The 12247-nt window shown below is 43.1% G+C and overlaps 1 protein-coding gene across 3 annotated transcripts in view; it reads right to left on the bottom strand.

Moving 5' to 3' along the window:
• The window catches only part of LOC147726133 (phospholipid-transporting ATPase ID-like), a 795656-nt gene that overhangs the window by 506376 nt on the left and 277033 nt on the right, over nt 1-12247 (bottom strand). For all 3 annotated transcript variants that reach the window (XM_086960237.1, XM_086960240.1, XM_086960239.1), the window contains exon 2: nt 5560-5639. In XM_086960237.1, coding sequence (XP_086816363.1) covers nt 5560-5608 — 49 coding nt within the window. In that variant the 5' untranslated portion in view covers nt 5609-5639. The remainder of the gene's footprint in view (nt 1-5559; nt 5640-12247) is intronic.

The following is a 12247-nucleotide window of genomic DNA, read 5'->3' on the forward strand; positions in this document are numbered from 1 at the left end:
AGTCACATGCAGGTGTTTATAGCGGGTCAACGACCGCTCTCCTGAGGGAACACTTCCGCATGCTAGACCTTAAAAGGCCCGCAAGACCTAAGAAGCCCTGGTGTCTTAGCACCAGCAGGTGAACCCAAGCGGTGGCAAGTGCGGGTTAACCTTCTAGGCCTGTCCACCATGATCCAAGAAGTTCACCTCCAGTCTTGGGGGCAGGCCTATGAAGCAGCACACCCTAGAGTGACAGTGACTCTGTGATTGGGGTCACAGGACCCTGGAGCAGGGTGGCTCTGGGGCAGTGCGAATGCATCGGGCACGGACTTCGGGTGGGGGTGTCGTGTTTATAAGTATAATCTGGTTTTTAAAGCACTTGCTGCTTCCTTCCTGGCCTCCAACAATTTTCGGCACCAATAAAAATGCCATGATAACTCCAGTGATTAATGTACTTAGTAGAGAGATATGGTGTTTTGTCTAGTGGAAGTTTTGACTCATAAAAAGGAAGCAAAGAGGGTTAATTGGCTGCTGCTAAGAACATGTACCATGCAGATCACAAAGTGTACATAATGTAAATTAGTCAGTGGGTTCCTGCTTTGTCAGAGAGACCCTATTGTTACTTGCAGTTAATAAGTTAAAATCCTAACATTGAACCGTGAGCTAGTAACTGACGTGTAAGAGCTGCATGCAAACAACAAGGTATAAATTAGAGTGTTATGGTTTTTTCCCCAGTCGTTGATTATCCTAATGTTGCAAAAAAGAGTTAATTTGGGTATAAATCAATTCTGATTATTAAGGAGAACGCCCAACCATGGTATTACGTTTTGAATTCTGAGTTTGTGTTTCTCCAGACCAATCACTATTAAACTATACAGCTTACTAGTATGGTTGTCATGTGACTCCTACACCTTGTAGTCCTTTGTCTTTTATAACATTTCCTATACAGTGATTTACACACGTATGAATGATTGTCTCTGTGTAAAATGTATGATGAACATGCTCTGACACCCTACATTGGTATTAGTGGTGCTGTACATTTTCTGATACTTTGTTATTTTGACATTTTTACAAATGCCAACAGTCTCTGCAATTTTTTTTCCTTATTAGTACCAGTGGAACATACAACTGCAGCAGCGAGAAAGGTGACCAGTCAACCTTTGCAAAAGGGCCTCCACTTCACAGCAGCATAAGTCACATTGTTTTAGTAACCTTTGATCCATTTGAGCTATAAACCATTTATTAGTTCAATCGTCAGATTATGCAACAGATTATGAATTATTTGGTAAATATGGCAGAGCCATAATTATGTAGAAAACATTTGCAAACTTGGATATTTTGCCATTCATGTTTGAACTGATCTTGTGGAAAAAGGGAGGAGAAGTGCTGATGACAAAAACTCCATGGCTGGGAGAGAAATGGCTTGTAATTCCATTTTTAAGGATATTTGGGACATTCTTTGATTGGAAACATCAACATCCCACTTTGTGAGTGTATTTTAATGTCAATTACTCATATTAAACCTTAAATAAACATGTGTATCTATTGGTTAAATTAAATAACATAATAAGCTGCAACCGGTGAGTGAAATGGGAAACAAATACTAAACATTGGGATATTTTGCTCTTTCTGCCACACCTCTGACTGCGCCCACTAAACCAATCTAAGTGTTACTCCCGCCCTTTGATTCTCTGCCCACAGTTCCCCTCCCTGCCCCCCCCCCGCCCCCCCCCCCCCCACTTCGACCACTGCTTCCATTGTATTTCCTATTGCGGGAGTGGCGGCTATCTCGTTCTTGTCAAATGGAGTGCGCAGGGATCTGCTAATTTCTGGAATGGTATAAGCTCATTAACATGGCGGCAGGGTCCATGCAGATGAGAGAATCCCTTATAGGCTCAGGCAGAGGCGCAACTAGAGAGAGACACATTTCGGGGGGGGGGGGCTATTATCAATTTCGGGTTGTGGGGCTAATTCTTCCTGTGATAGCCAACAGTGGAGTTGTAGGGGCTCTAAGAAGGGGTGACAGAAAAACAAAGCCTTGTTAGCAAGTAAATGGTCTTTTAAAGATTTGTGAAGTACTCGGGTGAGGCTGTGTGTGTGCCCGGAAAGCCGTCTCAACCCGGGCTGACACACACGACGGGGTTGTGTGGGGGTGGAGTGAGTGAGATTTGAAGCCCTTTCAGTCCAATGCTGGGCTGGGCTCAGGTGCGTGTTTTCATTGTGTGTGGGGGTCAATGCAGAAGAGGGAGTTTTAGGAAGATGAAAGTGCAGGGTTGAGCTGTGGTTGAGTGGGGGTGGTGCAATTGGGGGCTATGGTGGCTGAGGCAGATGGGTAGCAGCAATGTTTAGATGTAGGGGACACTCATCTGATACCGCTGTAACTAGGAGGTCAGTCGCACTGTGAGACATAATCACTGCCCATGAGGTGGAACATTCTTTTAGTCCTTATGGAGGTGGGATGCGTAGAAGGGAGGTGAGATCCTACTAACCGTTTGTAGCACAAATTGTGGAAACATGTTTTGCACTTAATTTCCAGCCTCTGTGATGCCTCTCTTCACCTTCACCCCGCCCTTCCTTCTCCCAGTCCCACTGGCAACCATTAACCTATTCAGAGTCATCACTAGCTCGGGCAGGAAGCACACTGGATGCATTCAGTTGTGGCACACTTCACACTCCATTCCATTAATTTTAGGCCTTGCTACAGAGAGTCCTTGCTGATAGCTAAGGTTCATGTCACCGATAAACAAACAGAGTGGGCTTTGAGTCAGCTGCCTCCAGCCACTGAATTGTTTGGGTCGGCCCCCTTCAGAATTGCTGACTTAAAGAGTATTTCCAATTTGTATATAGCCATATGTGTATTGCACTGCTTTATATTTTGGAGTGATGATTGGAAAATAGTCTATCTCCACCATCTCATATGTACAGTTAATGTAACTTCTTATGACCATATTCTCTCTCTGTATTAGATGACTTTGCACCTCAAAAGGGTACCACCCTCCTGCTGAATTTGAGCCTAGAGTGATTTTGCACCTAAATGTTTTTTTGCCCCAAAACAATTTTTTGTCTTAATTTTATTTTTCACCGGAAAGCGTCTCATCAGACCCAGCTCTTTTTCATCCAAATCTGATTTTGCAACTAAATTCAATTTAGTTGAAATGTGTTTTTGCTCCTAAAAGGGATTTGTACTCCTAAATGTGTTTCCACACGCCTGCTAAATTTGCACTCCGTGTATTTTTGCACCCATAAGATTTAGATCCAAAAGATAATAGTGCACCCTGCATCATTTACAAAGAGAGTGAATTTATTCATAAATGTGATGCTGCACATTTGTGTTTATAAATATTTTGAAAACCTATGCTATTGTTGCACCAATGGTGCTTTTTCACATGAATGAGCTGCCATCCTATCACGTTCATGCACACCGAGCGATTTTGGAAATTAATTTCATATTACACTATTGCCACACTACTCTGATAACCAGATCGTGTGACCCAAAAACCGGGACATTTCGCAAAAATAGAGGAAGGACTACACATTTACAAAAATAAAGTGGCAAAGAATGACAGCCCTCATCCCCATAGACACACATCGTAGAGGCACTAAGAAAATAAATACAATGTAATATTTAAAACCAGCATCATACCGGTCAATTAAATTGCTTACTCATAACAGCTGCTTACTAGCCATGCTTTGGAACACCTAAAAAAGAGCCTCACACAGTTTTCAGTTTACCCTCTCAAAAAACCGGTACATGAGGCACTTTTACTGCAATCTGCTTGGACAACTGTTGAAAAAACGAGACCATCCGGGCAAATCTGGGACGCCTGGTCACCGTAGTGTCACACTACTCCTGTTTATGTTGTGCCAAATGTAATTTTGCACCTCATTGAATGGGTGTAACATAGGCCCGCAGCTCCTGCGGTGAGGGGAACCCCCAAAGCTCCAGAGGGCCCCCTCAGCACAGCACCCAGAGCTCCTGATTGAGTTGGAGGGGGCCCCTCCACATACCTTGCAGGGGGCCCACTCACGTTTTGTTACGCCAATGGGAATCCTACTAGTATTAAGGGATGTTGTGGGTTAGTGACAAACGTAAGAGTTTATGTCATGAGGGATAGAGGGTATAGTTGAGTATGTTTCCACCATGAATTTATTATGGTTGGCCTCATACCTTTCATTCCGCTTTTTAATTAAAAAGTGTTTTAATTTGGGCTTTAGAAATCAACAAGCAGTTAGTGGGGGTCGTAAACAAAGATTGCAAACCCAAAGCGGACCGTGTGTCTTTGACATATTGAATCCAGGCAAAAGTTAAGCAGTCCCTGATGGTGCTTTGGGTCAATACCACAGTTTTCCTTCTCCACAGTGAGTGCCAAAATAGGATCGAGGCAAGATACACCATATTTGATGTATATGGAGCGTTCAACTCTTAGTGCCTGTTAACGTTTGAGCATTGTTTAAGGAAAGAATCTTCAATACTCTATAGAGCACCTACATTTGACAAACACCAAACCTCTGCCCCATATGTAGATACAGAGACGGCTTTTGCTGTGTAGATCTTAAGAATTGCCTCCAATGGCTTAGACCCTAATTTTTTTATAAAAGAAAATATGGATAAAATATTTTTTTCCAGCAGAAGAAATCTGTTAGCTACCATATTGGTCCACGTAGCCATGCTATTAAATAAAACACCCAAATAGCAAAATGTTTGTGTGATTTTGACTTTGCGCCCCACTATGAAAAATGAAGGTAATTTTTTGACAGTTTCCATGTAACCAAGATGAAAGTTTTAGATCAATTAACTAGGAGATCTAGGGATGACCTAAATGAAACATACTCATCAATACGTTTTTGCAATGCCACCCCAGTCCTGGCTATTAAGACTGCGTCATCTGCATATAATAATATGGGGGTACGCATTTGGTTCACCCTAGGGACATCTATTGTAGAGTTTGCCAGAGCTGTTCCCACACCATTAGTATAAATAGAGAATAGGAAAGGGGCCAGGACACAGCCCGGTCTGACTTCTATTAATCAGGAACCATCTTGTGCATTCCCCTGACTTCCATACCGCACACACCGGAGGCTTGGGAGTACAGTTGACAGATGAAGGATCCATTTTGTGCTGCACTTTAGTTCTCTAGCTCTCTGGGATTACAGGGGGAAGACTACATTTTTTATACAGACTAGAAAACTATCTTCACAGGCACAAGCTTCATAGGCTGGACAATAGATAATCCATGAGCAATGTAACCAAAAATAGCACATTTATTCAATACACTTGACAAATATCTTTAGCAGAATCAAACTCATTTTTATTTCACATTAATAGGACACTCAACAAATCTGTACAAACAATTTACAACTAACACAAACGACTGTGGGACTTCTAGAAAGGTAACAAAGGGGTGCCCAAATTTAAAAAGTGCCTTGGTATCATGTTGATGGTAGATGGCACTATACGAATGCTGATGACCTAAACAAAGTATACTGATTTACAGAAAGAGTTGGGCGGAATAAACTAAGAGCTGGCCCAGGTAAGGATGCACTTACATGTTTGAGATCAAAATGGTATCAGGTTCTTACCTTCAAACTTTTTCTTCCCGCAGTAAAATCCAAACACTGAAAAACCCATGTTTTCCCACGATTACAGATCCATGGAGATCCTAAAGTCAAAGAAAAGGTAATTTATCAATGTTATTATGTATTTTTATATTCACGTATTTTCTTGCCAGAGCCAATTCAAATTATGCAGCAATATCGAATACAATTATGGGGTATGGATGAGACATTTGCAGCAAGAGGAAAAACTCAATGGATCATATTATCTGGTGAAGGACAAAATAAGTGTTGCATTCCGTGGCATGATTCTCTAGCGATTATGACATTTTAACCTGTTTACCGCGGTGGACATTCCGCCGCGGTGTACATTCCGCCGCGGTGTGGGCGTTCTATGGAGTGGGCGGGGCTACGTCGGCCAACAGCCGTGCGCAGCAACCAGAAGGTAGTGCTGGCCGACGCGAGCACGGAAATGGTTAACACACGTGTTGATACAGAATGAATCCCAGAGCCTAAGGAAGCACAGATGGTTCCTAACATATGCAGATTGAGCTGATACGGTTCAAATTGTGATTTAACAACAGGTGGTGAATTTATACAGTATGAAGAACTTGAACATATTATCAGCATGGTTCTCTCTACTTCCTAGAGAAAAATAATCTATGTAAAACATATACAATGAGGAAACAACCATTAAAACTCAGTCATTACAACGCACTACCTTTACAACATGGGTGTACAACGCAACTGCATTTCCATCGCATGCCATTACAACGCAGGCATTACAATGCATACCATTGCAAAGCATGCCATTGCAACGCATGCCATTACAACGCATTATGAGGTAAATAATGGATTCTTTTTAAGTTTTAGGGTGGGTATGGGTTTGAGGGTACATGGGAATAGTAATTTTAACCCCTACACTAACCAACACTTACCCTACTGTTACACTCACTGGAGTAGGAATAGTAATTTTACCCCTACACTATCCAAAACATACCCCACTGTTATCCTAGAAGTATTTTGCGTTGTAATGGTATGTGTTGTAATGGTATGCATTGTAATGGAATGCGTTGTAAATGTAGTTTCTAAAAATACGTTGTGATAGCATGCGTTGTAAAATCATGTGTTGTAATGGATGTTGCAATGTAAAAACCACGTTGTAAAAGCATGTGTTGTAAATGTTTGCGTTGTAACGTGTCCTATTCATACAATGTTGTGCTCAGCGGGATGTAAATCTTAAGTCCACATGTACACATGGTGTGCTCATCCCAGCTAGGTGTTAAAGCCTCTCTCTGGTGGCTCAGTGCCTGATGTGTACTGTACTCACACCGTGGGTAAGCATGGGCGAATTTTGCGAATCTCGCGTTCGCGAATTTTGCGGATTTGCGAACTGTTTTACGTGTCCAGCCTGTTTGGGACACTCTTCTTCATCACTGCCACTCTCTGTCACCACTGCCACTCTCTGACTACTCATGCCACCCTCTGGCCCACCCATGCCACCCTCTGTTTCATCACAGCACCCTCTGGTTGTCCAGTCAGTGTACATTATTGTGGCAAAGCAAAGCACACCTTCCCTGCCTCAAGTGACCTGAATTAATTTGGGGCTGATTAATGTGTCACAGAATATTTTTTTAGCTGGCACCTGCTTGCTTAGTGCTTCCTGATTAGTGATCTTTTGCACTTGCTAAGTGCTTTCATTGTTGCAAAATTAGTTACAACACCTGCCCTGCCCCAACTGACAATAATGAATTAGGGGCTGATTAATGGATTTGAACTTCCAGCCTGGCTCCTGCTTGTCTCCCTTAGCTGTAATTCAGGACCTTTGTGGCATATGTGTAACTATTCTGAGGTTCAGAGCAGGGTCACATAATAGTTGCAACTGGCAACTGAACTCTGGAGGGGCCCCTCAGGAAGCACTACAGGAAATGGCTACTAATGATGAGCCTGAACTTTTGAACCTGGTAAGTAGTTTCAGTTTTGCTAAGATCGTATTTCTGCAATTTAGCGCTTATTCGCGGGGCGCGAAGTTGTACTGGGAAGCCGCGAACTCACGCGAACAGTGCGAGCAAGCCATAAAATCCGCTGCTCGCGGATTTGCGGATTTTGCGGGAGATTCGCGAATCTCGCGGATTGCGAATTTACCGAAAATCCGCAAAATCCGCGAGCGAAACGGATTTTCCGCCCATGCTTAACCGTGGGTCTTGTTGTGGGACATCTCTGCAGCAATAAACATCCCTAGTTAACAGTATGTCTACACTGAATATTCGGCATGTAGGAGCCACCTTGAGATTCACACCAGATCTTATTTTATTTTTATTTTCGACATTTATAGAGCGCACTGTAACCCTACGGGCATCCTGGCGCTAAGAACCTGGGAAAAATCTGGCAGGTAAGCTACCGAGCTGAAAAGCCACGTTTTTACTTTTCTACGGAACATCATCAGGTCCTGTATTTTCCTTATTTCTAGAGGAAGACGATTCCACAGGCGGGCAGACGCCACACCAAACGCACTTCTCCCCGAGGTTACTCTCTTTGACTGGGAATCCTGACAAGATTGGCAGTCGAAGAGCGAAGGTTACGTGCAGGTTCATACCATTTAAACCTGCCCTGAAGCAATTTGGGCCCCAGTCCATGGAGTGCCTTAAACACTATGCCGAGGGATTTAAATAAAATCCTTTGAGCCACCGTGAGCCAATGCAGCTCAGCCAATGCCTGGGTTGTAGATGAGCGACGTGCCCTTGTCAGTGCAAGCTTCGCTGGTGCCGCCTGGATACTCTGGAGCCTCGCAATCAGATGTGCAGGAGACTCGAGGAGCAGCGCATTGCAATAAACCAGGCGACTTAGAATAATGCTCCTGAGCACTGTGATTCTTGCCTGGGCTGGCAATAGCGGTAGGACTCTGCGAAGTCCCCGGATTAGAGTGTAGCAGCCTCCCACCAGTTTATTGACATGGGATTCCAAATTAAACTTCTCATTAAAGCTAACCCCTAGATTGCATACAGTGCTTACTGGTACCAGGGGAGCAACTGTGGGTATGGGCCAAAAGTCAGCTGGTAATACTGAGGGAACACTACCCACTCTACAGGGCAAGATCTCAGCTTTCTCATTATTAAATTGTAGCGAGTTTATCTTGAAAATAGATTCACAGCTCCTCCATTTAATGCTGTTTCCAGAATACTAGATTGCAACCATTAAATGGCATATCTGTGACAACTGCATGCTCTGCTGTGGTTTGGGTCTCAACTTACTTCTCAAAGTGGTCCTTGTTTTCTCTGGTTTAGTGCTCATAACCCTGTCTGTTTAACCCATGACTTGTGGAACATCCCTCAGGTCTCAGTGCTAGGCCCCCCTCTTCTCCTTATATACCACCTTCCTTACCGCCAGCCTTACATCTATCTGCCGACTCCTGTGTTTGCCTTTCCACTCTTTCTCATCTTACCACAGGACATGGACTTCCAATGGTACAACACCAGTTCTACAGTGAGTGAGGGCCTTGCAACTCATGCTGAACTCGACTAAACCCAAGATCCTATGTCTCCCTACATCCACGTCACCAGCCAGGCTATTCTGAACTTTACACTTCCCACTTAATATCCTAAATCAGCGCTGCTTCGCCTTTTGACTTCTGCGACCCCAACGGAATAACTCAGCATTTTTGACAATTTGAACCTACAAACCATAGATAAAAATACAGAAACACATATCCATCAAACCAACACCCAAATTATGAAATATTTTATTTCATTCACAATCAAAACATACACAAAAATTGAAATTGTAATTTTATTAGGAAAGTCACTAAAATCTTCAAATTATTCAGCAAGAGGTGGATTTAAGCTACACATCTATAATCATGTCATTAAAAGAGAGACTGCGGTGTCAGGTAAGTCTTTTTTAGCGTTCCAAAACAAGTTGACGCCTTTGTTTCAGAGTATTTAGTTGTAAAACGAGTTGTGACCCTGTGCGCCGGCAACGGTTCGACTCAGATCTAACCAGGGTCGCAGCTTAAACGTCACAGGTGCGGGGCACTGAGACTCACTTTCGGAGACCAGGACCTTTTTTACATCATCTTCAGACTTTGATTGAGAGAGAAAGACAGCAAAGGCTGGAAGGAGGAGAAAAATAGGGAAACAGTCACAATTGGGGAAAAGGAATGAAAAAGAAACTGCAAGAGTGAGATCTAGAGACAGGAAGTGTAGGGCGGTGGAAGAAAGAGGCCTGAGCTGGAATCACAAGTAGTCAGCTTGGTATCGGTAACCCCAGCATTCAGCAGCACTGGTGGCAGGATGCTAGGAAGAACTTTGGGGCCTTGAATGATCTGTTTTAAAAAGCCTACTAGCTCAGTCCTGGAAGTATTGTCCCAGATGCCTGGATTTCAGTCTTGTGTGCACATCTCATCCATGTCTGTTTACGCCCGAAAACTGCTTTATCTATGCCTGACAGCTGTCCAGGCATGAACTGTATTCAGCGGACAGAGTGCATTCAAAAGAGTACGAGAACTGTGGCGCTGCATACAATGGTGGTGGGGGTCAGTGACTGTGGGGGTGGGTCAAAGGTGTGACTTAACAACAAAATATTCTGTACGTTTCTTTTGGGTCTTCCACCTTCAGGTAACTACATATAAAATAACGCACAGCTTAATAAAGCAACAAATGCAAGTTGAGTTATTCAGTGGGAAATGCAGTTTAGTACATTATGAAAACTCTATTAGTTAGTGCACTGCAGAGGTCTGTGTAACCAGACAGTCACAGAATGTAATCCTGGTTGACTTGGTGGAGATTAGTGGCTTGGGTATTTTTAGTGCTACGAGGGCCCAGCCTGTGACAGAAAGCACTGTGAATAAGAAAGTCATTGTTTTAAGCTTGCATTATACAGAGTATAAGATACACTGCTACAAAATATGCAAAAAGGTTTAAGACAAAATGGTGTTATGAAAATATAGATTTGACTAAAACCCAGACTGTACGTAACGCAATTTTATTTTACAACTGTCCCTTAAAAGTATGAACTTCAGAGCTCATCTGGTAACTCCCTTTGTCAATTGCGCCCTGTGCGCTTATCTGTAAAATAACGAAACATATACATACAGAACATAATGTGAGTAGTGGAAATGGAGGAATATGGGCTTGTTGAACCCACTATTGTTGCAAACCTCTTGCCCAGGCTCACCGCGATGGTGCCAGCAGAAAGCTGGTCCGCGCCTTGTTGTAAGTTTGCTGCCGGCTCTTTTATGCAGGTTGGTGATAAGACAGAAATCAAGAAACCAACCTCCTGATGCAATACTGACTTGTGCTTGGAAATACTCAGACTGCACACATGAGCACAGCATGGGTGAGTCACAAAAGCAAATAGACACATACAAAATGTGCCTAAGTGTATCAGGAATGTGTGCTTGTTGTACACAAACCGGCGTACATTAGGCAAATAGAAATTCAGAATGGCATTGGAAATTTGAGGCGAGATTGAAATTTATATCCAAACTCAGAACTAGTCCTGAGCAAAATTGCATAATGTTTTGTGTTTTCTCTTATGTAAAATGTATAATTCTTGCGAAAATTACCATATTTCGGAAGTTATAGCTAAACAATCGCCTGTGTGAAAATTGTAGGCAAGCTATGTGTAGTGATTGTATGTTTCTTTAAGGTCTTTTGTACAATATTGATGTAATCAAAAAGAAGCCGGTACTTCCATGTAGATTAAGTAAATTACTTTATTTAAGTTAAGATGTTAAATAATGAGATAAAGCGATAACCCCATCAGGAGCAGCTGTCCTGCTGCTCAGCCCTCACCCAACTGGCATTCACCAACTGAGCAGCAGGAAGACCTAAGATACAACATATCTCCCTTCGTTATGGGAACAATTGCATTGTGAAATATAATAGATGAATCAAGATACAACAAATATTTATTTAATAGAATTGTGAATATGTAATGGAATGTATTCTGTTGCTGCAGTTTATAGAAATGTTATGATTCATTCTTACTCAACCAACTACTGGGCTGCATGCACCTTTAGATGTATCTTACTTTATTTATTAAACTTATAAATATCTTACCTAATTAAGTGTGATTGCTACACTTGTTATTTCTTACCACGTCGCTACACTATGCTCTTGCATTCAACAGTTGAGACACCAGGGGCGGTATTACACATTGTGGCCTGAGGGTGCAACTGGCGTGTTCGCCCGCTGCACATTGGTATTACAGAAGAAATCGCAGATGTTTGTGCGTATCTTCTGTAATACAAATAGCTCTGATGCACATTCAGTGCCAGTGCTATTATGAGAGGGCTTTCCCTCATCTGCATGGGGCGTGGCCCATGCAAATGAGGGAATCACTTTGACTCTTTGCCCGTGCTGTATTATGGGCGCACTGAAAGTGCGTCACAAAAAGGTGGCCTGATTTCAGTGTGCCCCCTAGAGGCAGCCCTCTGAAGGGGAGGAAGGCAGTCCATGGACCCCTCCGACATACTCCTGCAGGGGTGGTAAGCCCACTCACTGCACCCGCATGCAAGGGGCTCTCTCGCCCCTTCTCAAAGTGCAGGCGCGTTGCCACCTTAACTGTGAAACACAAAGCGTCTTTGAAGCACTCACTCCATATTTCCCATGAATGCGCTATCCTCACGGCAACAAGGGTTCTCGGCTGCCCCGGGGCAGCGCATTCACTGTCATAGGTGTAGAGAGCCACTCGGGCTCTCCCCTACAATGTATCC

Source organism: Lissotriton vulgaris, chromosome 3_1 (assembly GCF_964263255.1).
Source record: "Lissotriton vulgaris chromosome 3_1, aLisVul1.2, whole genome shotgun sequence".
Taxonomy (NCBI): Eukaryota; Metazoa; Chordata; class Amphibia; order Caudata; family Salamandridae; genus Lissotriton; species Lissotriton vulgaris.